A 25,115-nucleotide genomic window follows, 5' to 3' on the forward strand; every position below is an offset into this window, starting at 1 on the left:
TGGCTGTTTTATAGCTAGGGACCGCGGTGACGTATGGCTGAGCGCTTTCTGGCACAGCTCCTCATGGACCAGTCAGCGGAGCGAAATTGAAGCTGACAAGACTTTTCTGGCGTTTTGGAAAGGACTGTAATCTACTGTAGGGGAGAACAGAGCCGCTCAATCACCGCCGCTGTAAATAGGAGACGGAAGGGAGAGAGAAAGGAGGCGAAGAGAAAAAGTGCTTGCTTGGGGGGGAGGGGGGGGCAGCATTTTTGGTGGATGGTATGAAGCCAGCCATGGAAACTGCAGCGGAGGAAAATGCAGAACAAAGCCAAGAGAAAAAAGGTACCCAGGGGTCTAACAATAGCCTGTTTAAATCTTTTCATTCAGGGGGCTTAAAGAGGTTTAGGCCAGTTTTGTCACTTTTTCAAATAACCCTTAAACAATCATTACGGCATCTTTGGGCTTTCAGCCTTCCTTTCCTGCATGGCTTGACAACAAATTAATAGAGCAGCAATCTTTCTTGTCTGCATCTGTATTTGCTCTGAATCTGTCCTAACCCTACGCAAAATGATGTTTGCAGAAGTCTTGTTATTGCTGCGTCTTTGGTGGATTCTGGTAAATTTGGTTTGCAGAGGTAGCATGTGCCTGTGTGTTTGCATGTCGTTTTCAGAGCTGTAATGTGGTGATTTCATGGAGGCTAGCCATGTACTGAGGCTTTGCAATGCCGTGTGGGAGACCTAGGTTATAATAACATACAATAATTATAACATCACACAATCTTCCTGTAGTTAGTTTGATGCCAAATGCTACTCTTATTTTTAAATTCCTTTTCCTTTTCTGTGGTGTCATGTGGCAAATTTTGCTTTTGTAGAGATCTGCCTGCACTATGATAATGGGGAATAATGCAGTGAGTTTCACGTTAGATTTCACGATGTGTTAATCACTAGAATTGCTGCTTAATGGAGAGAACAATTCGGTGGTGTAGTGGTTCTGCAGTAGGGAGATGGCAGCACAGAATGAGAGGCGTTTCATCCATCCCAGCGTTACAGGTGATTTATTTGATCTGGAGTGCTGAACTTGAGAAGGTAAATCCAACTAGTAAAGGATTTTTGTTTCTGCATCATACAATTTATGCCAAATAAACATCCCTCTTCAGTGTAGCAGACCACTGTACAAATCATAGCAATATTTTTTTTTATAAATATAGCAGTAACAAAATTATTACAATTTCCACTTCCTTTTTACGTGACTTATGCTATACTTTTGAAGCTGTTGTGTCATTTATAAGCAATCTGGTTATTTCATAGGCATAAGCAGCTGATACACGACTAATACATTTCCCCAAGTTGAATTGTTTCCTTTATTGTTAAACAGTTCAGATATTAACATAATGATAAATCCCGGTACTGTCCAGTACCAGATTTTGTTTTCCTACTTTGATTCTGCTTCTACCTACACACTTTGTATAATTCAAAGCTAGCTTCAGTTTCAAGTAAATGAAATTTGTCAAGTGATTAGACATAGTACTACATAATCCCTTAGGGATTTCACAAAAGGAGGTCCACTGATGAGAGATTAAACTCTGAAAGCTATTAGTGTTTGTGGACAATAACCCACCTCACTGCAGATTTTGAGTAATTAATGTACAAAATGTCCTAAATACCTTGACTATAAAACCACCTTGAACTTATGGAGGTTTCTTCAAAAATTACAGCTATTTTTTCTTCTGATTGATGAGTTTCTCTTAAACTGATAGAACTCATGTGCAATAAACACCAACGAAAGTTACCCGTACGCTTTAGCAACTGTGCAAAACAAAATGTGTTGCTGAGTTTGTTTATGATGAGTTTATGGTTTGCCTTTTATTTTGGCGAGGATGAAAGCACATGTAGAACAGTAAATCAGTTACGAAGTCAAGGTGGTTGATATGTTGCATTTGTAGGACACAGGCAGGGGAAATTCCTGTCTTAATTTTACCACCATTTCCTAGTTTTTCTCTGATAATTTCATACTTTGGATCTGTTACGTAGGTATGTGTATATAACATGTCAAGGCTTTGTTCTTGCCAGTTTCCTAATTTCTGAAAGTAACATATGATCTCTCATATTATGGTCTTTATTTCTATTCATTTAAATTCCTAGTATGTTTTACAGTGAATTAAAAAGCAGGAAGCTGAAACAGCCCTACTCCTAGTTTCAATAGCAAAATAAATAGCCCAGATCCTTCTGTGAAGTTACTGCCATGAAGTGGTGATGAAGGAAGTGTATTCTGTTTTGGGGGGCAGATTTTCCAAAGTGGTAAGACTGTTGAGCCCAGTCAGGATTTTAGATGGGCTCAGGAGGCGCTGGGTACCTCTGAGATGGCATGATTTTTCAAAAGGGCTCTTTCACCAGCTGCTCTCATGGAGAAAAATGAGCTTTTTCTCTGTGTGAAGAAACTTCCTGGAAAACACTGCTGCTTCATTTTGGGGTATAAAACCGAAGCTGACCCCTTCAAAAATGTGTCCATTTACTGTTTGGGCTGGATCTCCGGCTTGCCAGGCCTTACATGCTTGCCAGGCTTGCAACATTTGCTTCTTCCTTGAAGATCCCACCTGGATGTAGTGTAAAGGCTGTCTTTTATGAGATGCCCTAGATCCAGTGATAGCAAGGCAACTGCCACAGCTTGAAGCAATTGAAGTGCTATCACAAAGTCTTTTAACTCTTCCTTCCAGAAATTAATTGCAGAGTACAAGGAGATAAACCAGCATTTGAAGGGGTTTGGGGGATGTCGCTATTGCCAAGACTGAGCAAGAGAAGATCCTAATCATTTCACTTTGGTTATTCAGGCTCACACACAGTATGCTTTGCGCTGCCTGGTTCTAGGGAAAGGATCTGCATTTAACTAATAGCAAATTGTACTTTTAAGCTAAGAGGTTTTTTTTCCTTTTACCAGAATTTTGAACTACAGGTTTCCAGGTTGTGTTTTTTAATGCAAGAACCTCCGCAATGATATACTGTAATTGTATAGAAAAAATACTTGGAGGAAGTTGGGCTAGGACTATGTGATGTCTATATACAGGGCTCCCCATACTCAGAACACTGGAGAGCTATACTGCCCAAGCGCTTGGGACGAGCAGTGAGATCTATTTTCAGTTCAAAGACCTAATGCAGTCAGATCTGAACGTGGTGTCACGTAGGTACTAGTTTGTGTTTCCCATCCCTGTGGCAAAGGTGGATGGCCAGCTATTTTGGACTGCAGTGTAGCTGAGACAATTTACACATGCTAATACGCTTTATGAATAATGACTGATTCATGAATGAAAATGATCGATTGTAGATTTTTAAAGTTTGCTACATTGTGTATGAATTCCAGTTTTATATTTTAATGATTATTTTCATGAATTCTCTGTCTGATTCAGGCAGTGATACTACCCAGCTGATGGATTCAGTGTTTATCAGACATTTGTTTCTCTGTACTCAGATGAGTGGCTGCTGCCCCAGTTTTTTTTAATTGGAAATGGAACAACACCCATGTTGATGGAGATAAGAAATAAGGCAGCTTTATGCTGCGTATCAGCAGCCCTTATCAGAGGAGAACACCATGAGCAAGCTGAAGCAAAATGTTTAACAGATACTTTACAGGGCTGGGGGACAGATTGGATGCATTTTAAAGATGAAGGTTTACAAATTATTACAAATGACAGGGTTTATCTTGCAGGCATTAAATTTAATCAAAACGTGAGGACTGGGCAGCCAGATTTACTGAGGTGGAATAAGTAAGAAAAATGAAATGCCGTTTTGCATCAGCAGTGAAGGATATAGATCCTGATACACATTAACAGAGACAAGAAGTTTCCCTTTTCATTTAACTATGAGAAATACTACCAAGTTGCAAAATTAAAAACCAACCAACCAACCAATGAAAAAAAACCCCAAAACCCAAACAAAAACCCAACTGTGGATGACCATGGTGAGTTCACCAGTTACACATGGGAGGGTGGAAGAAAGCCATTACACTAGGATCTGGTTTCCTTATATGAATACATACAATGTTCAAATTGCATATGCTCTGCTGAGGAATAATGAAAACCAGCTCGAGCAGCTGTACCAAAGGTTCCTTTTAATTGGCTCTTCCCTGCTAATGTGCTCTCAATGAAAGAAGACCTCGTGCTCAGGAATGGCTCTGAGCTTTATTATTTTCATCACATATGAAGCAATCTTCCTGCTTTTAGATTCTAAATAGACGAGTATATGCTAGTAAAAAAGAGAAAGGAATTACTTCTCTTAAGCACAACTGTACAACTGTGTGCGATAGTGTAAATGATGCTGCTGATGTGTGACATGAGAAAGGAGTGAATTAAGGTGCAATTTATTTCACTTAGTGAAGTTCTTTTTACTCAGCAAGCTTACGTTTTGATACATCGCAGATAGATGTATTTTTCATTACAGCAGATTGAAAAAATTGTCTTTTTCTTTCATATACTTGTTATGGTTATTAACCAAAATTTTCAAACATACCTCTTTAATGTTAGGCTCACACAGCAATATCACAGCTGTTGAGCCGTTGAAAGATTTTTAGTATGCTGCATATTTTTTCCTGTTTCAAGCAGTTTATTGATGTTTCACATCCCCTGAAAACAATAACTGCTTTAAGTCCCTGAAGAATATGGCTGTAGGAAGAGAGGTCCAGCCCAGGGAGAATCTGGGACACACGATATTCTGGGGATAATAATTTGGCAGGCTTAGTGATTTAGGTTTTAATGAATAGGATTTGGTTTCTAAATAGGAGGGGGTTGGAAAGCACTCGAACGTACTCATACTGGTCTGAATGACCTCATGAACACAGAAAACCCAGACATATGTGCCACGGGATATGGTAACGGGGGCAGAAAAAACCCAGATGGCACGGTGCGTGCACAATGGACTCCGCAGTGGGAGCAAATGGGCTAAAGAGGGGAGTGAAGAGGGGTGGGGAGTGCCCCCTTCAGTTACTCTGACCCTTCCCCATTTTCTGGCCAGCCTTGGTCCTAGCGCAGTATTCATCACCAGACTGCCAGGTCATAAACAACAACCCTCATTTTGCTCCTGTGGACTGCTTTGTCAGCTGCGACAGATGAATGTCGTAACTGTTTGTTTCCTCTAAAATGGTATGCTAAAGGCAGCAAGTGTGAGGATGTTGGACACTGGGAATTTTATTACAGCCGTGCAAGATGATTCATCCCAATGAATATTGAACACCATGGTTACCATTGGTGTGCCTGCGTGGTGTGACATGAAAACACTGTCAGTTCTGTAGCTGCTGCCTCTGTGCAGGATCAAGTACAACCTGGTTCTGACAGGAGGCCTCGAGCTGCATGAGCTTGGCTGTGCGTGAAGGGTATTGTAACCTAGAGCTGGGAATGCAATTAGTGTAGTTAGTTCCTCAAAAAGCAAAAGGTAAAAAAGCCATTTAAGCCTATTTCCTTTCCTGACTAATTAAGAGTTAAACTCTTAATTCGTATGTACTGTGTGCAGTAGTTAATTATGCCACTGAAGCCTGTGGGGCTTCTGACCTGGTGGTGATTTTGCACGAGTGGGCCTGGGTGGGTCCCAGCAAAGTCACCAAAAGATACTCTCGGTGGGTTGTTCCAGGCACGCAGTAGGGGCTACCAAACAGCCATTGCTAAGTGGCTCTTTGCAGAGCAGTAGAAAACATGAGATTCCTTATGCACTTTGAACTGGCCCCTAATGAAAGGAGCCCTGTTATTACAAAGCCAGAAATTGCTAATTAAAAAAAACCCAACCTCACAGAATATTTTCACTTACAGAAATGATGCTACAAAGTTTAGGTGCTGTTGTGGCATTTCAGGATTTGATGTTTGTCCCACAGCAGACAGTGGTGACTTCACTAGTGTGTCCCCAGGCTAAGGGAGAAAGGCAGCTGCCTGCTCTGAGCAAGTGTTTTTTATAGCCGCTGCAGGAGAAGTCTTGAATTATGAGTTCAGGCCTGGTAGGATAAAATCCTTTTGGTGCCACAGGTTTGGTTTAGATGCTGCTGCAGTGCAAATGAAGAATTTTTTTCTTCCCGGAAGTCCTTGCAGCTGCTAATTTTTAATTTATCTTCAAACCTCAATCTGCTATCCATGTCCAGTAAGTAGCTTCAAAAAAGCAGGGAGCAGACAGACAGTTGAGAGGGAGAGGGGAGACAATGGTACGCAGTACCTTTATTGTATGGTATGGTATGCAGTATCTGTTATTGAATTGGATACAAAATGGAAAATTATTATGGTGTTCCTTGTGATCGTATAAACAGGATTGTTCCTGTGTAAGCAGAAGGAGATTATATCATCCTGAGCAGTGCACAGTCATTTTGGAACAGTACTTTCAACACATGTTGAATTTGGTTATGCTCATAAGATGGGGAATTTGCCTTTCCTGAAGGGAAGGGTAAGCCATGCAAAACATTTTGATGTCTTTCAAGAAAAATATACTACCTGATGCCTGCTTGCTGGTTTGCGTGTGAGTCGCAGAGAGGGGAGAAATACCAAGCCAAAAGTACCTGTTAGAGAGAGCCATTGATACTAAGTTTGCATCCCAAACCCAAAAGACTCTTTTAGGTTTGGAGTTCATTTGCCAGTGTAGGAGACGAACAAATTCTTGTTTCAAATCTCTAGATCCAGCATCTGGATTCAAGGCCGAGATTTTTTTTTTTTTTCTTCGTGACGTGTGCAGATGTAGCTGTGCCAAACTCTTGACTGTACCAGCAGCAAAACCACATGAAAGAGGGACCAGGTCCAGGACCTTCCTAGCCCCTCACAGGCCAGAAATTTATGGCATCCCTACTCTCCCTGCCCCCCGAAATTTGTCTCTGATCTTGTTAGTCTACAGTAGATGGGTTTTCAGCACCATAACCTTCACTGCCCAAACACTACTGAATCAGTTTTATTTTGGCCAGAGATGATGGTTACTTTCTCATTTAGCCACCACAGAGTGGGACTGTGGTGTGTTTTAGATAAAGGTCTGTCTGTCTCACCCTGACAGCCTTGACAAAGCCGTAGTGGTGCTGGGAGAACATGTAGGTTGAAAAGTGTTTTGATGTTGTTTTGCCAGTGGCCTCTTTCAGGGGGCTCAGAAGCCCTGTGCCAGTGGGTGTGCAAGTGCATTGGGTGTGTTAATGCGTGTGGGCTCTTGTTGCTGAGCTTCATCAGTACGTTGAAAAGATGGAGAGGGATAACTGCTGCCTCCATTGTAAACCTGGAATAAGTCTGTTTTAACATACTCTGTTCAGATTTTTGGAAATGACCAAAGCTTATGTGAAATAAAGCCCATGACTTTTTTTTTTTTTTTTTTTAAATATAAGAGAGTAACGGAGCCAACTCATGTGTTTGTCCTACCTTAACATGTGACAATAACGATCTTCTTTGACAGATTTAGAGTCCTCTTTTTTTAAAAAAAAAAAAGAAAAAAAAAAAAAAGAAAAAGGTATTGTGCTTTACCGTGACTTTGTCTTCCTTTACTTCTGGAGCAGAGCTCTTTGCCATGGACAAAGAGAAGGAGACATGAGAATGGGTGGGGGAAGAAGTAGAAAGTCCTTCCTTACGTGTTTAATTCAAATCCTAGTTGGAGTTTTAGCTATTCAACCTTTCTTAACACATGTGTGAGCATTTCCCTGTCGATCGTCCCTCCAGACCTCTCCCTTGGTTTGTAAGGTTATGTTATTTCAGTTCTGAAACTACAGTGTGTTTTTCTGGGCTCTTATTTTTAAAGTTAAATGACTGAAAGTACTGAACTAAAACTTGCTGGTGACACTGACTTTTTACCACCTAAAATTGGCAGTGATCACCAGACCAGAAATGGAAATTGGCAGGTACCACTGGATGTACAGGAGTTCAAGGCCACACCGGTACCATCATGTGCCAGCATTGAGAGGCAATATTAGTCCTTTGGGGATTCAAGGTAAATAAAGGGCTGGGTGAAAGGGAAATGGAGAGTTCAGAAATGGTAGTAGCATAAACCTAATGCTTTGCACTAGTCCTAACAATGTAAGATAAATGTTCTTCTGTTGTTTTGATTTAAGGCTGTTAAGGAGTCTGGTTCTTTTGTATTGAATACTTGACGTAAATTTAAATTTGTTTTTTAATGCTTGAAAGACACTAATGTGTGGTAAGGTACACCTTGCTTTTAACGGTGCTGTCCGATTGCTTCAAAACTGTTTACAGATAAGACAACATGGTATGGGGTTTGTTTGCAGATTAATTTATCAGACTCATCAGCCACAAAGGCAGTAATTGGCACTAAAGCAGTGACAGCAAATCTGACTTATCGGTCTCCTACAATACGCTTTCTAGACAATATTCTGTAGTTTTGTTTGCCTTTTCCCCTTGTTAGAAGCAGTAAGTGCATATGTCACAAGTCTAAAGGAGGATTTCAGTTGAAGCTTTAAAAACGGTTCAGTGATTCCACATTCCTGTCCTTTCAGTGTCTGGCTTGAGACCTCAAAAAGATCCTATTTTGTTTTCCTGAAGATTTATTTTAAGAGTTTTGGGAGAATATAGTTGTGAAGCATCTCAGAAAGGCACCTGAAATCAAGCACATGATTGATTGCATTGGAAAATTCCAGTCTGACTGAGGGTTAGTGCAGCAAAGGATATAAATGCTCAGAGATAGCATTTGCAGCTAGCTCTATCTAGCAGTCCTCTTCTCTCTATGGAGCAGCTTGACTGAAGCCTGCTTGACAGCTTGTTTGCTGGAGATGCCTGCCTCCACATCAGAGACTTTTAACAGCAGTTGCAGGGAAATATTCACTAAAGCTTGCTGCCTCATCCTTCCACTATCCATTATATTTTCACACATATTTGTTCTTTAGGATTCAAATGTTTATGTATTTCAAAATAATTTGCTTGTTTGCTGGTTGTTTTTTATTCCAGATACTTAGGTTGCAAATCATGGGCTCCATCTTCAGTATCAATATTCATTTTGGCCATACTTTATGAAAGATTACCTGGGTGACAGACTCGGGCTGCCAGAAGACATTCCCAAACTTCAGATCAGTGCATGTGGGATATTTTGTAAATGGAAGAAATGCTTCAGAAAGGAGCAATAGATTACGAATGCTGCCCTCCTGGGCTGTGCAGGACAGAGGGAGGAGGCCAGGTGCCGGGTTATCAGGGTCTTGTGCCCCTTCAGCTGTCCCTGGTGATGAGACATGTCCGTATGTGCTTTCACAGATGAGCCAGGACACAGAGGAGACACACAGCCTTCTGTTGTAGCATCTGGGAGTCTGGCACCTAAAATGGTGCTAGAAACCCTTGTTTAGGCAACTGAACCCTATTCAGGCTGCCTTGGGAATCTTCCTGAAATAACATGCAGATAAATGTGGTGTCTGTCATGGAGGAGTTGAAGATAAAAGAGTTCTTGCTGATGGTGGTAAAAAATGCCCCATCAACAATGCCCAGAAATGCCAATTCAAAGGAAGGTGCTATAAATGGCTGCACTTAAAAGAAATTAAAAGGGTTTTAGGCAGCAATGAAACTGATCTGAACAGGTCTTCAGTAAGTCAAGTCTGCCAGTGATGGATTAGCCACAGTGAAGATACTGGTCTTTGCTACTTTCCGTTAGATTGGAGGGAAAATGTCACTTTAGTCACAAGTCACAGCTGTAACATGCCTCCCTTCAGTACTGGCACACAGTTTGCTGGTGCTCCTGGGTGGCATTGGCTACTGTGCTGAGATAAACTCTCCATTTCTTTGACAACACATGTTATTTCTTGGGTGCCTTTATAGTACGGATATTTCTACTTTGCCTCCTCTGTCAGTGTCCAAAAAGGACATCACTAGGGGAGCACCTCTATGGCAGTTCTTGTGGTATCCACCTCTTCTCCCAGGGTCTCCACATACGATGTGATCTCCCTTCCCCATTTTAAGCTTTAATCTGGCACTTGAGCAACAAGACCAGAGTGTGGGATATTCACTGTGGTGCTGGAGCCAAGACATCCTCAGAACACCTGCAAGTTTAATGAGCCTTTCAAAACGCCTACAACAATTTTTTCCCAGGAAGCAGAGTACCATCTTTTTCTTTACTAAGAGAAACTTAGCAATGGTTGTTTAACAAGAAGCTTAGCTGTAGGCATTCTTCCAGGATGGGTGGGCGTTGTTTGCTTTATGAGTATCTTTTTTTTTTTATTTTTTTTTTCCCATAACTTGCCTCCCCCAGATGCTGGGAGGTGTTTCAGCTGCTTTGTGAGCGCATAAGGGCCTGCAAATGTGGAGTATCTCGCTGAAACAGCCTGCTCTCTTACTGAAGCAAGCTTAAATTTTGCAAATGGCGTGGTGAGCACTCAAATGGGGAAAACACCTGCGTGAAAGCTGTTGCAGGGCAAAGGGCTTCTGCAGTTGTGGTTCAGGTTTCTTACTGCTTCTCTAGTTCCATAGTTGAGTAAACCCATAGCTAGGTAAACATCTGGGAAGATCTCTGTATCTTCAGTTATCTCTGAAATGGTGAATTTACCTTCCAAATTTTAGATATGCCAGGCTGAAATCACCACACACACAGTTTTTGGCCCCTTAGTTCTAGGGAGAGAGAGGTTGTGTTTCTGTTTGCTTCCTTATAGCTAGGGAGGAGTCAACTGGGGAAGCAGTCGGTAGCAGTGGCTGAAATCCAGTGTGGCAGAAGTCTTGCTCTCCTGCTGAGTGCGGAAGGCTGATGGAGAGTGAGGTGAGTTACAGCTGCCAGAAAGGTGGAACTAAGAGTCTCAACTCCAGTGTTCCAGGTAAGATACCTTTGATTAAAGTCAGCTTTAAAAATCATGTCAGTCAAGTGCAAGTGGATCTGGAGGATGGCTGAAGCAAGGAAACCCAAATGTCCTTACAGAAGATTTCACAGAACTGATAAAGTAGCCCATGGGACTGAAATGCTTAGGTGCTTTTGTACTTCCCCCAGGAAGCTTGTCTAGACCTTCGGGCATTTTGATTACCTCTGGCAATCTGCCCATCACTTCATCTGTCTTACCTCTTTGGCTTGAGTTTGTCCAAAATTACCACCTGGGCTGGCACCTACTGAAGCAGCAGTCCTTGCCTGTTGACCCTACTGAGTGAGTGTTTCTCCAAGAAGGCAAAAAAAAAAAAAAAAAAAAAAAAAGGTGAAGCAAGGGGAGGGAGGTCAGGTGAGGGCAGAAAGGAAGAATTTCTTCAGGCACATTGAGCAGTAACTTGTTGGTATGTCAGCTGAGAGTTACAGCCACAGTTTGGCGCAGCAGCTGCCCTTGCTGGTGCAATGTGTTTGAACTTTGAGCTCTGCGTGTCAATGAGCCCTTCCACGTACTCAGACTTGTGCAGAAGTCCCAGGGGTTGTTTTGGGGTACGTAAACCACCAGAACAAGTCTCCAGGAAGAATAATGCCAAAGCTTGTATCAGCACTGCTGGAGCTGTCTCATATGTGAGAAGTCCTTTTCTGAAATCACCAACTTAATATTTTTTCTGCAGAATTAGCTTACAGCTAGAAAATACCCATCCTCAAGGATGTTTGAAGTAAGGCCTTCTCCGAAGTGTAAATTAGGTATTTTTCTTCCTTTGTGGCTTCCACTGTTTCATAGGCCAAAGGTAAAACAGAGAAGACTTTAATTCAAGTAAAGTTCTGCCTGACCTTTGTCAAAGAGCAATAAAGCTGGACAAGAGCAATTCTCTCACCTCACTATCTCATGAGGCAGCAGCATTCTTCCTGTGCAGGTCTGACTGCTTGCTCCCACACAGCAAACACCTGGGATGGGCATTTGCAATAATGGATGTAGTGATTCATATTTCATGGACTGCACTGTCTGGAAAAGATGCCTTCAGTGCACCTGTGAGCTTAATGAGTTTTGCAGTGGCTGGGAATGATATCGATAGGGAGTGTGTGTATTTGAATAAATTTGAAGAAGATATATTGGATAAGGCCTGTAAAAGACCATTCAGATCATCTGTCCTTGCATGAAACAGCTTTGATTCCTGCAGTGGGAATGCAGATTTTTTTTTCTATAACAAGTGCTGGTTTGGGCCTGAAATTAGAAGAAAAAAAGGGGGTTATGTTTACTGCTGTCTGTTCTTAGTCTTCTCTGTGTCACTTAATAGCATCCTGAAGAGATGAATCTTGCCTTGGTAAAACAGCCTTTTCTCCAGTTCAAATATCATGTTTTATTTGGTTGAAAGGAAAAAAAAAAATTTGCTTTTGCTGTTGGTGAACATTGATAACCTCTGCAAGGGTGTTTGCATTTTGAGGTTTTGGGGTTTTTCTGTTAATCATGTTAGAAAAAAAATGTGCTTGATTTTAAACCTACGCTTACTCTATTTTTTGGAGTATTCAGGTGCAGCTGATTATCGTTATTCACACAGTACCACAGAGATCCTTTATGCTTTGTGGATTTAAAAAGGCATGTGCTAATGGTCCTTCCAGGCTGTGAGATTCTTGTTCTTAGTGTGCACCAGTTCTCTTTTTCTCTGTGCCAGTTCTGGCACAGGAGGCATAAGCAATGGTTTCTAGTTCTCTGCTACACAAGAATGTAAGTGTCTAATGAAGTTTAAAGATGGCAGGCTTCAAACTGGTAACAGAATAAATACCTTTTCAAAAGTGAGGAAACTAGCTGCATGACAGTGCTGAAACCAAGTAACTCATAGAGCTATCAAGAATATCTGGACAAGTTGCAGTTAATGCTGGTGACCTTCAGAAAGGAGCTACTTGTTCTTCAAGTAGCTCTTAAATAGTAGAGATTGGGATGAGATTTATTGGATGGATCAGACTACTCCTGATTTCACTGCGTTTCACTTGAATGAAGCATCTTGTGCTAGCCACTGTGAAGGATGAGAGCAGTGGTCTTGCTGGATTTCAGGACTGATCTTTTGTGGTAGCCCTGGTGGCTGCAGGCTCCAAAGGTCACATCTTCTCCATCACTCCATCAGATACTGTGCTGGCTAGGAAGAAGTATTTATTGATTAACAACTCTGGAAGAGGGGGATGTGAATGCAGGGGAGAGATTGTCAATCTGGCTAGACTGAAGTACACTTGCATTAAGTTTTCTGGCTCTCATGAAGAGTTCATTTTCAGTATAAGTTAATTTCACAGCTTCTGATTTGGGGAGGACAAAAAGGCAAAATTAGGAGATGTTGAAGTTTTCTTTGGGAGAGCTTTAGAGAGGGTTTTGGGAGGAAAATAAAGGATTTTCTCTATTTGAGCTCATCACTTATTTAGTATCTTTAATGTACTTAATCCAAAAGTGTGGTGAGTGAGCATTTATTGTAATTGATAACAGAGGTTTTAGCTCTGTCTCATGTTTTCTAAGTCAGCAAAATTTAATAATAACAGGAATAGGTAAGGATAGAGCTTCATCAAAGACTTCCAAATGATTTAACATTTTTTATTTTAGTGCCCCTATTAAAGTGTGGAGAGAAATTTGTCAAATGCTTTAAACTTACCCTTGTAAGATTAAATATTTTATCTTATTGTACTGTTGCCAGTGACCCTTGGCTGCTGGTGTGCGTGATAGATGTGAGAAGTAAAGTTATCTTACTGCCATGTACTGGCTTATTCTCACACAGGGAAGAAGGAGGTAAATTCTGTTTTGCTTTTGAGGTATTAGTATATTCCTGCATCCCTCACTGCTTCCCTCGTAGCTGTCAATCATGCTGTTAGGTGTGAAATTGTACATCCTAGCATGCATAAGCCATTCAGAATGGAGATTTTAAAAAATACAGTAGGTCGCAGAAAGTAAAATTGGCGTTTGCTGTCATTGACATAAAGTTCATTTTCTGACAAAGATCCCTGGTGGTTTAGGACTCTGATGGTATTATTCACACTTAGTATTGGGTAATCTTCAGCACTGGGGAAACAGGTGAATGTAAAATACTTAGTTCTCCTCTTACTTTTATTTGTGAATTGGGAGTAAAACTCCCAAAACCAGGCTGTCGTGGATGTGTGAAAATAAACCTGATTTACATGTGATGACTGCATTTAAGATGTTAAATGCAGTCATCACGTGCTTTTTCACTAAGTGAAAAAGTGACACATCACTAAGTGCTTTTTCTTTCCGTTGGGTTCTTTGCAACCTTCTTTTTATTGAAAGAATTCCTCCATACTTGCTTCCTGAGTTGTGGTACTGAAGCCAACAGACATTGTGGTTCTGTGGTGGAACATGCTGTGTAATTTTTACCACATGTTAACTGGACAGGTGTCCATTATGCCAGGATTTCTAAAAATGCATTACACAGTTATGGGAAGTAAGTGATGAGAAAAAAATGGTGCCTGTTACTTCATCTCCCAGAACAGCAAGACAGACTTACAGGAGGGGAAGAAATGAAACTTCTGAGGAAAAGAGTGAGGACTGAGAAAATGGCCACAGGAGCCTGGAGGTTTAACTCCTTAAAATGGAGAGCTTTTCAAACCTCTTTTCAGGTTTTCTTTGCTCTTCAGTTTTTTTCTTCCATGATGACCTTGACTGTGGGATCAATGGTTCATACCTGATATACGCTGAGGCACTAATTCAACCTAGGAGGAGCTTGGAACATTAGAGGACAGGCTGGTTTTCTATCCAGGAGGTGTGGACACTCTTACATCACGTTTTCCATGCTTCACTCTAAGGGATGGCTTTGTGAACCTGTGTCTGTCTCAGTTTTTCAAGTCTGGGCTTCAAAAGCTATGTGTGGACTTATTAGATCAAGCCCTGGGAATACTCAAGACAGCTACCTCATCCCATTGTCTTTGTCATTTCCTTTGACCTTAGTCAGGTTTGACCTTAGTAGGATGAGTTAGAATCAGAGAATTGTGCTTGCCTTTTTTTTTTTTTTTTTTTAAGACTGCTTTCCATTTATTCTGCATTACCTTGCTTTTCTGAGTTTAAATCTTTAAGCTGTACTTAAAGCACCAAAGAAGGTTTAGCCACACAATTGCCATTTGACATGGGAAATTGAATGGGTTAAGCGCCTGCATATATGCAATAGCCTGTACACTGTTGGGTAGAATGTATAATAGTTCTTCATATGTTAAGCAACCAATTGCCGATTTGTGTACATATGTAGGTTTATCCTTTACCAATTTCCTGTGACTGATAGTTTCCAGGAGATTAAAAGAATAGCTGGTTCCTGGTTTTTTCTCTTCTCTCTATTTTTGTCCTTTAGCAAGAATATTTGTGTGTGTGTGTGTGTTTAATAGCATTCATTCCCTAGAGAATAATCTCAGTCCTTGTTTTAGCTGGCCTCCTTCTGAGAGTGTGTTAAATCTGTAGCCAAGATCACAGGCAGCTCTGGGCAAATCATTGGGCTGTTATTAACCTGCCTCCATGGCAACTGCTGCTTGCTAGCCTGAGGACAAAAAATGTTTTTATGCTGCTGAGTTGCACAAAAGGTTCTAGTGATGCTTTGCACAAAATGGCCATTGAAACGGGAGATGCAGTGACGTGTGTTTGTGCTGTACAGTTTCATATTTAAATCATTTTACGCTGTTGTGTTGGAAGTGGATATACAGCTGAAAAGTTCAGCATGTTGGCCATATGGAAGGTAAAAACTAGCAGAAAATAATTGGAACGCAACTTATTTTAATACTACTTATTTTTGTCAGCTTGAGTTCGCAGGCCTTCAGTATGCAGTTGTCATTAGTGTGTTAGTTTTGTGAGCATTAATTAGGCAAACATCATGGGTTTTCAGTTCTACTGTACGAAGATATCACTGACTTGGGGTTACAGAGAGGGATCATAAAGCAGGTTTCCTGGAAAGCTTTCATTTTTTTTCAGAAATCCTCTGATTTTCTTCAATGCTTGTTTGGGAAGCTTGGTAAGCATATCTCAGTGCTTGATGAGCTTCAGATTTTAGCTGGTTTTGAAAGCTGCTCTGGACAGCACTGTTTTAGGCTTGCTTTAAAACAGAATTATAAACCCAGCTGTGTTGCTCAGGCTAGGCACGGATTTAAGCTGCTCATAAAGCAACGGTGGGATCTGCGGGGGGTCTGGCAGCCCCAGCACTGTGATGAGGTTGTGTCCCGCAGTTAGTTACCCTCTGGCAGGAGGCTGCGCAACTCCTGCTGCCAATTTGGGTGCAGAATGACTATGGGTGGATGGATGGATGTAGTCTTTTGGAAACATGCTGGTTTGTGATGCTTCCTGCACTTGCAAGCTGGCCGCGTGCTATTTCCCTGTGAACTGAAGTCTCTCTGCTTCCTGCTTTAGTCTTGGTGCAAAGGTGAGCAGTTCCTGCAGTTCCACATTTGGGCAGTTTTCTCTGCCTTGCTCAAAATAGTGTGGTTGCTTTAGACATCTCTTAGGGCATCCCTTGGCCGTGGTCTGCACTGATAAAATGAAGGCCGTCCAAATATTGTGATGCCTTTTTAATTGGCATTCTGTAGAGGAAGACATAAAGAGTATGGCCATAAAGAGGCTATGTGTAGCTGGCAATCGCTGCGAGGTGAGAGGGGGTTTGCCATTGTCGGCTTGTGTTTGTGGGTCTGTGGATTAGTGGCAAATATTACCATGTCTTTGGGTAAGGGATCTGACAAACTCTCCAGGGCGAGTATTCTGCCAGTGGCCTGGAAAGCCAGCTGTGTGGTATGGGGTACTGGGAGGACAAGTACCTAGTTAGGGGGTGGTAGTCATCAGTCCTGGGTCTACACCAGTTTTTAGTTTTGTCAGGCAGGCTGTTCTCATGCTCCGAAATGAGCAGCTTATCTTTTGGACCTTGTCAGTCCCTTGGCTTTGCTTCCAGCTTATTTCCTATCTTTGGTGGGATCCTTCTGTGAAAGCAGTCTGTGGATCAGCATGATTAGGTGATCAACCTCCTCCACACCAAGACATGATTTAGTGTTTAGTCACATTCTCCTTTAGGAGTGCAGCCCAAAAGGCAGTTTGTTTTCTGCTGGGCTGTAGCCACGTGTGTATTGAGCATTACCTGCTGGATTGGATCATGGTTACTCTTGAATAATTCTTCACTGGTAATCCTGCGCCAGGTGCAACTGTTTCTTGGATTAACTCTTGGAGGTTTGGACCTGACCTAGGAGCAGATGCTGTGGAGGTGAGCCAGCCTCGTGTATGGCTGCTTTTGTCTGTGGCTTGTGAGCTGCACTCAGGTAGTGTGAATTTGGATTTTGTTTGCCCTGTCACTGCTGAGCTGCAGTGTTTGTTCATTTGGCAGTATTTTTGTCATGAAAATCATTCCTACTGAGTGCACTCCAGCTGTGGGCTTGACTATAAAAGCTTCCCAGGCTTGTTTCTATACAATTAAATCTTGTCTGCAGTTAGCGAAGTGGCGTTTCATAAGTCATTTCAGTGGTAATAGCTCCTTAAGCCTGACTGGGACACTTGCTAGTGACTCTCTAAAAGAAGAGTTTCCCACTTACGAAATGGGAAAGCTTTCAATTATCGGATGCATATTATTCCCCAGTGCTTCATGGAAGTGCCTGCTCTGCAACTCATTCATTAGTGGGAAGGGGAGGGGGATAAAAATAAACTTGCCTCATGTGGCGGATGGAGACTTGCTGATCTTTGTGAGGAATTTTTAGGGCAGGAAGATGTGATGTGATGTACACGTTCGCCAGCTGCCTCCCTGCCTTCAAAGCTTTGTCCATTTAGCGCCTTCCCATAGCAGCAGCGGGCTGTTCCTGCAACGTGCAACACTGGTTGCTCCATTAAGTGTTGTCTTAATGGCTTGTGTTTTGCGCAGTTGTATGAAATGCACATTAATGGAGACAGCTTAATACCATCACCCTGAAGTAATAAATTGGTATGGATTGCCATTACCATTATAGTGCAGTTAAAAGCCGTGTTCGTTTCCTATTTACATTTCCCAGCTCTTCAAGCAGATGGGTTTTCAGGCCACATGGGTTGGGAGGAACCTGAAAATTCAGCTGCAACCTCCTTATTACAATGTTTGTAAAACAGCAGTTGGGGAGGAGGGGGGGGCTGTTTTGTTAACTTAGACTGCTTAAACGATAAATTTCATTAAAACTATGATTATGCTACTGCAGACTGTATTCAGAGATCACTGTAAATCCAGTGTATCCTCTAAAGCTGGAAATGTCTTGTACAGCTTTGTCTCACTGCTCTCAATAATAGTTGCAATTCTTTGGTCCACATTCCATTTTTCTGTTGTTAAAATACCTGTATACTTATAACTTCATACAGATTTATACAAAAATACACTCAGGGAGGTGTAGAGTAGTTAAGTTTTACAGACCTAAATGTGTTCCTCATCCAATGAAAGTGCACAGTATCTCTTACTTTACCAACAGGCTTCATTGTCTTGAGTACTTGGTTCTCTGGCTTCCTGAATGGTGCCACCATAGCTGGTGCTCTTGCTGTTAGTAATGCTGAAACGTGGTGAGCTCTGTATGAGCAGCTGAATCGCAATGGGTCACTTTAGACAAGTGATTATTTTTCTTTTTCCATTTCATAGGCTGTCTCATTGATCTCCCCTTGATATCCTGTAAAGATGGGAGCACTCAGCCCACTTTCTGAGCTTTGAGTCCATACCAACAGATCTGTAGGTCACTGCTTTAGAGGGTGATGCTGTCTTGCACCACCTATAGATTTTTGCTTAGCATGTCAATGCCTGGGCCTTTTAGTTCCAGTGGCTTTTACCATGTGGAGGACAGATACTCTTTTCCTCATAATTTGCTTTTTGCTCATAACGTTTCTTTTGCTTTGTCTTCTGCTTAGGTTGCTTTGAATGTTGCATTAAGTGCCTAGGAGGAGTGCCGTATGCTTCGCTTGTGGCAACCATTCTCTGCTTCTCGGGGGTAGCGTTGTTTTGCGGCTGTGGCCATGTGGCACTCACAGGAACTGTGTCTATCCTCGAACAGCACTTCTCCACGACTGCCAGTGACCATGCTTTGCTGAGTGAAGTGTAAGTATGCCTCCCATTTCCATTATTTCTCATAACACTGTCATGCTAAATGAGTAGAGATGGATTCAAACCTCAGTCTCTATCCATGACTATTAGGTTCCTTGTTCGTCCAACAGCACTTGGTGGGTTTTTTGGTGTTCATGCCTGAAGAACCAGAGTATGTATCCTGTTTAACGTATTTATAGTGGGACCAATACTATTTAATAGCTTCATCAGTGCTATAGACAGTGGGACTGAGTGTACCCTCAGCAGGCTGCAGATGACACCAAGCTGAGTAGTGCAGTTAGTTCACTTGAGGGAAGGGATGTCATCCAGAGGGACCTTGATGGCCTTGAGGAGTAGGCTCCTGCGAACCTCATGAGGTTCAAGGCCAAGTGCAAGGTCCTGCGCATGGGTCAGGGCAATGCCCAGTATCAATACAAACTGGGGGATGAAGGGATTGAGAGCCGCCCTGCAGAGGACTTGGGCATACTGATGGATGAGAAATTGGACGTGAGCTGACAACATGCACTTGGCAGCCCAGAAAGCCAATAGTATTCTGGGCTGCATCACAAAAAGCATGGCCAGCAGGTTGAGGGAGGTGGTTCTGCTGCTCTACTCCACTCTGGTGAGAGCCCATCTGGAGCACTGTGTCTAGTTCTGGGACCCCCAACATAAGAAGGACATGGGCCTGTTGGAGTGAGTCCAGAGGAGGCCACAATGGTGATCAGGGGGCTGGAGCACCTCTCCTATGAAGACAGGCTGAGAGAGCTGGGGTTGTTCAGCCTGGAGAAGAGAAGGCTCCAGGCAGATATTTTACAGCCTTTCAGTACTTAAAGGGGGCTTGTAAGAAAGATGGAGAAACTTCTCACCAGGGCCAGTAGTGACAAAACAAAGGGTAATGATTTTAATCTGAAAGAGGGTAGATTTAGTGTTTGTTGTTGACACAAAGTTTGAAGGGATGACAGGAGTAATAGGGAAGTGTTCTGGTCCATCCCCCCTCAGAAGAAGGTGGACTAATATTTTACAAATGAGAAAAAAGAGGAAAGTCTGGGAAGAGCTTAAATGTTTGTGTCTGCAACCATAGCCTTTGACAAAAAAATACTGGTTAAATATTCAGGCCTTTGTGTTCCTGAGGCTTCTCCATGAAACCAGAGGAAGGCCTGGAGGCCTGCATCAGGGCCTGCACTCAGTGCTCAGCCCCACCAGTGGGACCCTCTCCTTTCCCTTGGCAGTGAGGGACACATGGGTCCCAGGCTCTGGGCTGGTGGTCTGAATATGCTGGGCCTTATGTGGCCCCTCCAGCTGCACTTCAGGGCTTTGAAAAGGCCTTTTGTCCTGCAGCAGTGAAGAGTTTTGCATCAGCTGTGATTCACGACCACTGCGCACCACCGTCAGGACGCTGGCTGGGTCTGGGTTCGGCCTCTTGCCTGCTGCTTACCACGGGCCAGCACTGGCCCTGGCACAGTGCGTGGCTGGTCCCTGGAAACATCTTTGTCCTGGGATGGGGGTGGCGTGAGGAAGGGCAGCCAAAACCTTCTGAAAGCCACCCAAGGGCTCTGGGAGGGGTCCCTGTGCAGGCTGCGTGCATCTGATGAGGAGGCCCATGCAGTGCAGTCTTGCGGGCATTGCACACACGGGTGTGCTGGCAACAAACAAGACGTGCATGTTTTGCTCTACCTGCCCCCAAGACCCAGTTTTTAGGACATTATTTGAAGACTTTGTTATCAAGGTCCAACCTGACATACTTAATTCTCCTTTTTTTCATCTTTTCTTTCATCACTGACTCCTTTTATGTGCTTGCAGACATAGATCTGCCAGTTTGCATGCACGACTGACCCCTTCCCATCCCCTGGGATCACTGGCATCAGTCCCACAGCACTGTTTTAGGGCTTCCCCGCTTTGCAGGGCCCTCTGTGCCCAGACTTGTCACGTGGCTGGGGAACTGTACCCCACCAGGGTCCCCCACCACCCATCCTTACACCCCAGCTGTGCCTGGGTGCTGCCTCCCTGGCTCCAGTGATGAGGACCCTGCAGTTAGCCACAAAATTTAGCGAGAAACTGTAAGCAGCTGTTCTTTAGCTACTGAGTATCAAACCACCCTGTTCTTATATCAGTTTTCATTTGAGTGAAATAGAAGAAATTGCAAAAGCAGCCCTAACAGGCAGCAAGTTTTAAGTTTTGGAGAATTGTTGACAATGTTTCCTGTCAAGTCAGCATCAGCAGCTGGGGAAATGCCTAATTCCTACCAAAGCAGCTGGGGTCTGGGACTGTGTGGAGGCCTAACGAGGGCAAGGGAGAAGAGGTGCTGGAAAGGGGCAAATGATTTCAGGCAACAGAAACTTAAAATAAATGAAAAATATGCTAATAAAGCACTCTTTGGAATAGATTATTTCTTTTTTAACTGGGTTTCATATTACTAATTTCTGGTAACATGCATTGAGTCTCTCCTAGATGATTATTGATAGTGCAATAAATTCTGCTATAGTCTCTCAAATCCTAGCTTAATTTTTTGACGCTTTACAGCACAGGTGCAACAGATGTATCCTGTTATTTTTAATCAGTTTGGAAAAACAAACATAACACTTTCCACATACAATTTTAAATGAGCAATATCCTATTTTGATACAAAGGATGTGCTATCTGCCTGGATAACATTTAACTATATAAATGGTAGTCATCAATTCTCTTTAAATTAAGGTAAAACATGCAGATGCTCCTTGGAGATCTATGCTAGCAGCTACTTGGTGGAGAGTGGTAAGAACTGAAAAAAACCCAATGTATTTATCTTTAGAAAACTGGCAATATGGATGTATGAAATTAACCTCTCTGTTCTGTGAATAGCTTCATCCAACACCATCTCAACAATCAAATTACTTTTAAGAAGGGATAAGTTCTGGAGAAGTTGTGCTAATCATAAAGTATGACTTTGGGAGACCAGAAGAGGTGCTGTATGGAAGACCTGGCATTCTGGTCTTCTAAAAGAATTAGCTTCAGATACTGAATCTGATTGATAATATTTAGAAATTATTGTTCCCATTTACCTATTCTAGCTAGAGTAAAAACACCATAAGAGCGTCATTGCAGATGGTAGATTTTTAAGGCATTGAGAACTTTCTCAAGTAATATCCAAGGGCAGAGCTTATACCATGTGCCTGGAGAACTTCATCCTCTGGGTGGTTCCAGAGTACCTCAAATGGAAGCATTTCCTAAGTATTTCATTTAAAAAAGATTTAATTACACTTTGGGGAGCCCAGCACTGCCATGATGGAAACTGTCTTCTTACTTGGAAGTATCCTAGGGTGTAGAGCAAACCATTCCTCATCAGAAGTCACTGCACTTTTGCTGAATTTTGTATCAGGCAAGTATCACTGAATTTACAAATTTTGGCAAACATACTTTAACTTAATTTTACAGGTGGGAGTGGTGAATTTCAGGGACTGCTTCCTTTTCCTAAGCCAGAGGGGCTACCACGGAGCCTGGTAGTTCACCCAGTACTTCAGCTCCAGCCTCTGCTGTTTCAAAGCGCCATGTTTTCCCTGTCAGATATTCCCTGAGTTAGGTGTCAGTATCAATAACATGAAAAAAAAATGTCTCCATAGTGGAGGCATGAAATTGCGACTTGAAGCTGGTGCCTAATACCAATCACTGTAAGAAGCAGCACAAACAGGGGATGCTCAAGCAGATGCGAGACTAATGCACAGTATTGCTTACCTGTAAAAGCGGGATGGTTGTATCGGTGCTGTCCTGCAGCCTGCTTGCTTAAAATGCATTAAGGAGCCTTGAACTGTATTTCTAGAGGGCGACTTACCTCATACATATTATGACTTGGGAAGACTGACTTTGTTTTCATAGGACTGAAATCTAATTATATCCTTTTCTCTTTTCCATTTTAGAATACAGCTAATGCAGTATGTAATTTATGGCATTGCATCGTTTTTCTTCTTATATGGAATAATCCTTTTGGCAGAAGGTTTTTATACAACAAGTGCTGTGAAGGAGCTGCATGGAGAGTTCAAAACGACAGCCTGTGGCCGCTGCATCAGTGGAATGGTGAGTAGCATCAGAAATGGCAACAGTAGTCTTCACTTGCTAAAACCTGTTGGGCTCGGTTTGACTCCTGTGTTTTTGAACAACAGTATATTGCTGCCTTGTTTGTTTAAATCCTTATGGGTGGTCAGAGTCAATCCCTGTTGCTGGTTCTTTGATGATGCTTGGTCAAATGCAAATTCTGCAGATGGACTGTTGGGGTGCTGCTGTGGCCTCCCCTGTCGTAAAGCTGAACCCACTGGTCTAAACTAAGTTGGTGGAGACCGGTAATTTCAAAACATTCAATATGAGACAAAATTAAATTTGTGCTTTTAAACATGGAGCACAGTAGTGATGCTTAAAGGCAGACTGTAAAATGGCTGTGGTTTGCAGAGCTATTTAAATAACAAACTGTGATGCCTCTGACTTCCATAGTCAGTTCAGCTTGAGGATGTCTGCATCCTTCAGACAAATACTAATGAATGAAGCTTCGCAGCATCTTTGCACTTGAATCAAGTGTTGCTGTCTTGCTTTTGCAGATGGCAAAAAGCATACAGATAGAATAGTGAGTCTTTTTCACAAAGCTGAAGCGCTTAGGGCCTTAAAGTTACAAACCGTCTTCCCTCCAGTATACTTCTGTATCAGAACAAAATTTTAAACAAAGCTTAACTAAAAATAAAACTTCAGATTCTCACCCACATTGCCCCCTAGGGCGCACTCTGCAAGAACAGAAACATAACTATGTTTCTGAGACAGGATTTCAAAGCTATTTCTGAAAATCTGAATTCAAAGCTCATAGTTATGGAGGAAGCTAAGCAGTATGACAGATTGCCCACGGGAAAGTGTGGGTGAAGAGAGAAGAGGCTTTTGATGTGATTGTTGCATTTTAATATACGATCTGTATCCTGGACTGAAAAAAAATACGTACTTTCAGCTAGTTAAATACAAAAGAGATGCATGTTTATTTTCAAGAGAGTTAACAATTTTCCACTGTGCTGTTGGATACTTACTGAATTTTTCAAGAGCTAATAAAAATACGGCATTTTTATATGCCAGTCATTTTCCAGTTAGGCAGCTATTCACTTGCTTTTTTTCTAGCAAGTATGATCTTCACCGAGGAGCAAAATTAGATATAAAGCATTGTTTTCCAAAGATCCAGAACACAGTAGAAACATAGCTGTATGTGCATCTCATTAGTGTAGACAGTTGCTTGTGCAGTTGAGTAGTTGCAGGCACATGATTGTCAGCTGCTTATACAAATACCAGTGTGATACGTGGAAATAGGATAGAAAAATGTGTTTTCATGTTTGCCCGTATTTGTTCACACAATGAAGGAGAGAACTTGGCAGCCGAGTAATATCTTGGAGCTCTGGTAAGACACTTCGGTGTTTCGTGGTAACAGTCATGGCATAAAAATCCCTGTATGCTGCTTCGTAGTGGTAGAGCTGCTTAAAACACCAGGGTTAGAGCAAGGTTTGCAAGCAAATACAATATCTAACAGACTAGTGGCTGCAGCTGGGTAGGGGCAACAAGCTTTTGGACATACAGTGATGTTGCTGTTTTGTTTTTTTTTCCTTTTTGAGCAAGACCTTCTCTACTTCTTCCTCCATTAGATTGCCAGGTGAGGTCCTGAAAGGCAATCCCAGCCATCCTGAATAAGGTTATTACAGAAGACAAACTTCAGACTTCCCGAAGTTATTTGTGTTGGCTGTGCGTAATGCAGAATAGCCGTTTCCCACAGTTACTGCATTAAGTATGAGAGTGAGTGGGGTTTTTCACTGGCTATTTTAGGAGTTAAAGGCTTCGTGCTCTTCCTCTTGTGCACACTTCCACATTCACATATGCAAGCTCACACTTTTTATTTATAGTGTGTCTACAGAAATCCTTTAAACTGGTCCACTTGGTCCTTACCAAAGTCCAAAAAGAGAATTCTCAATTCTCATGTAAAACATACAGGTTTGGTGTATGTCACTGTCTATATAGAAACAGTGTATTTCAGTTCAACTGTGTATAAATTAAAGGTTAGCTGGGTTTTTTACGGGTGTTAGTTTTGCAAGCGCTTCTGCCTCTCCATACACACCACCTTTGTTGACTGTAAAACCTAACCAGTTGCTCAGCCTTTGCTGTAACATTTGCAGCATCATCTAGTGCATCTGGACAAAAACCTGTGAGGATGCGACCTTCCGCCACTGTGGAAGTTCAGTCTGTCAGTTCTGGGTCAGGCTGAGACAACCCGCCCCCCTGCCCCCTCAGAGCCTTTCCCATCTTTGCTGCTGTTCTGTGGCACACAGGTTTCAAGTTAAGACAGTACAGT

General features: G+C 42.3%; 1 protein-coding gene across 5 annotated transcripts in view; it reads left to right on the forward strand.

Moving 5' to 3' along the window:
• The window catches only part of GPM6B (glycoprotein M6B), a 111,923-nt gene that overhangs the window by 78,476 nt on the left and 8,332 nt on the right, over nt 1-25,115 (forward strand). For 2 of the 5 annotated variants that reach the window (XM_056328175.1, XM_056328176.1), the window contains exons 2-3: nt 18,607-18,793; nt 22,669-22,825. In XM_056328175.1, coding sequence (XP_056184150.1) covers nt 18,607-18,793; nt 22,669-22,825 — 344 coding nt within the window. Of the gene's footprint in view, nt 1-12; nt 325-7,778; nt 7,899-18,606; nt 18,794-22,668; nt 22,826-25,115 lie in introns of those variants that run through there. The other 3 variants (XM_056328172.1, XM_056328173.1, XM_056328174.1) reach the window with 3 other exon arrangements.

Source organism: Falco biarmicus, chromosome 2 (genome assembly GCF_023638135.1).
Source record: "Falco biarmicus isolate bFalBia1 chromosome 2, bFalBia1.pri, whole genome shotgun sequence".
Classification (NCBI taxonomy): Eukaryota; Metazoa; Chordata; class Aves; order Falconiformes; family Falconidae; genus Falco; species Falco biarmicus.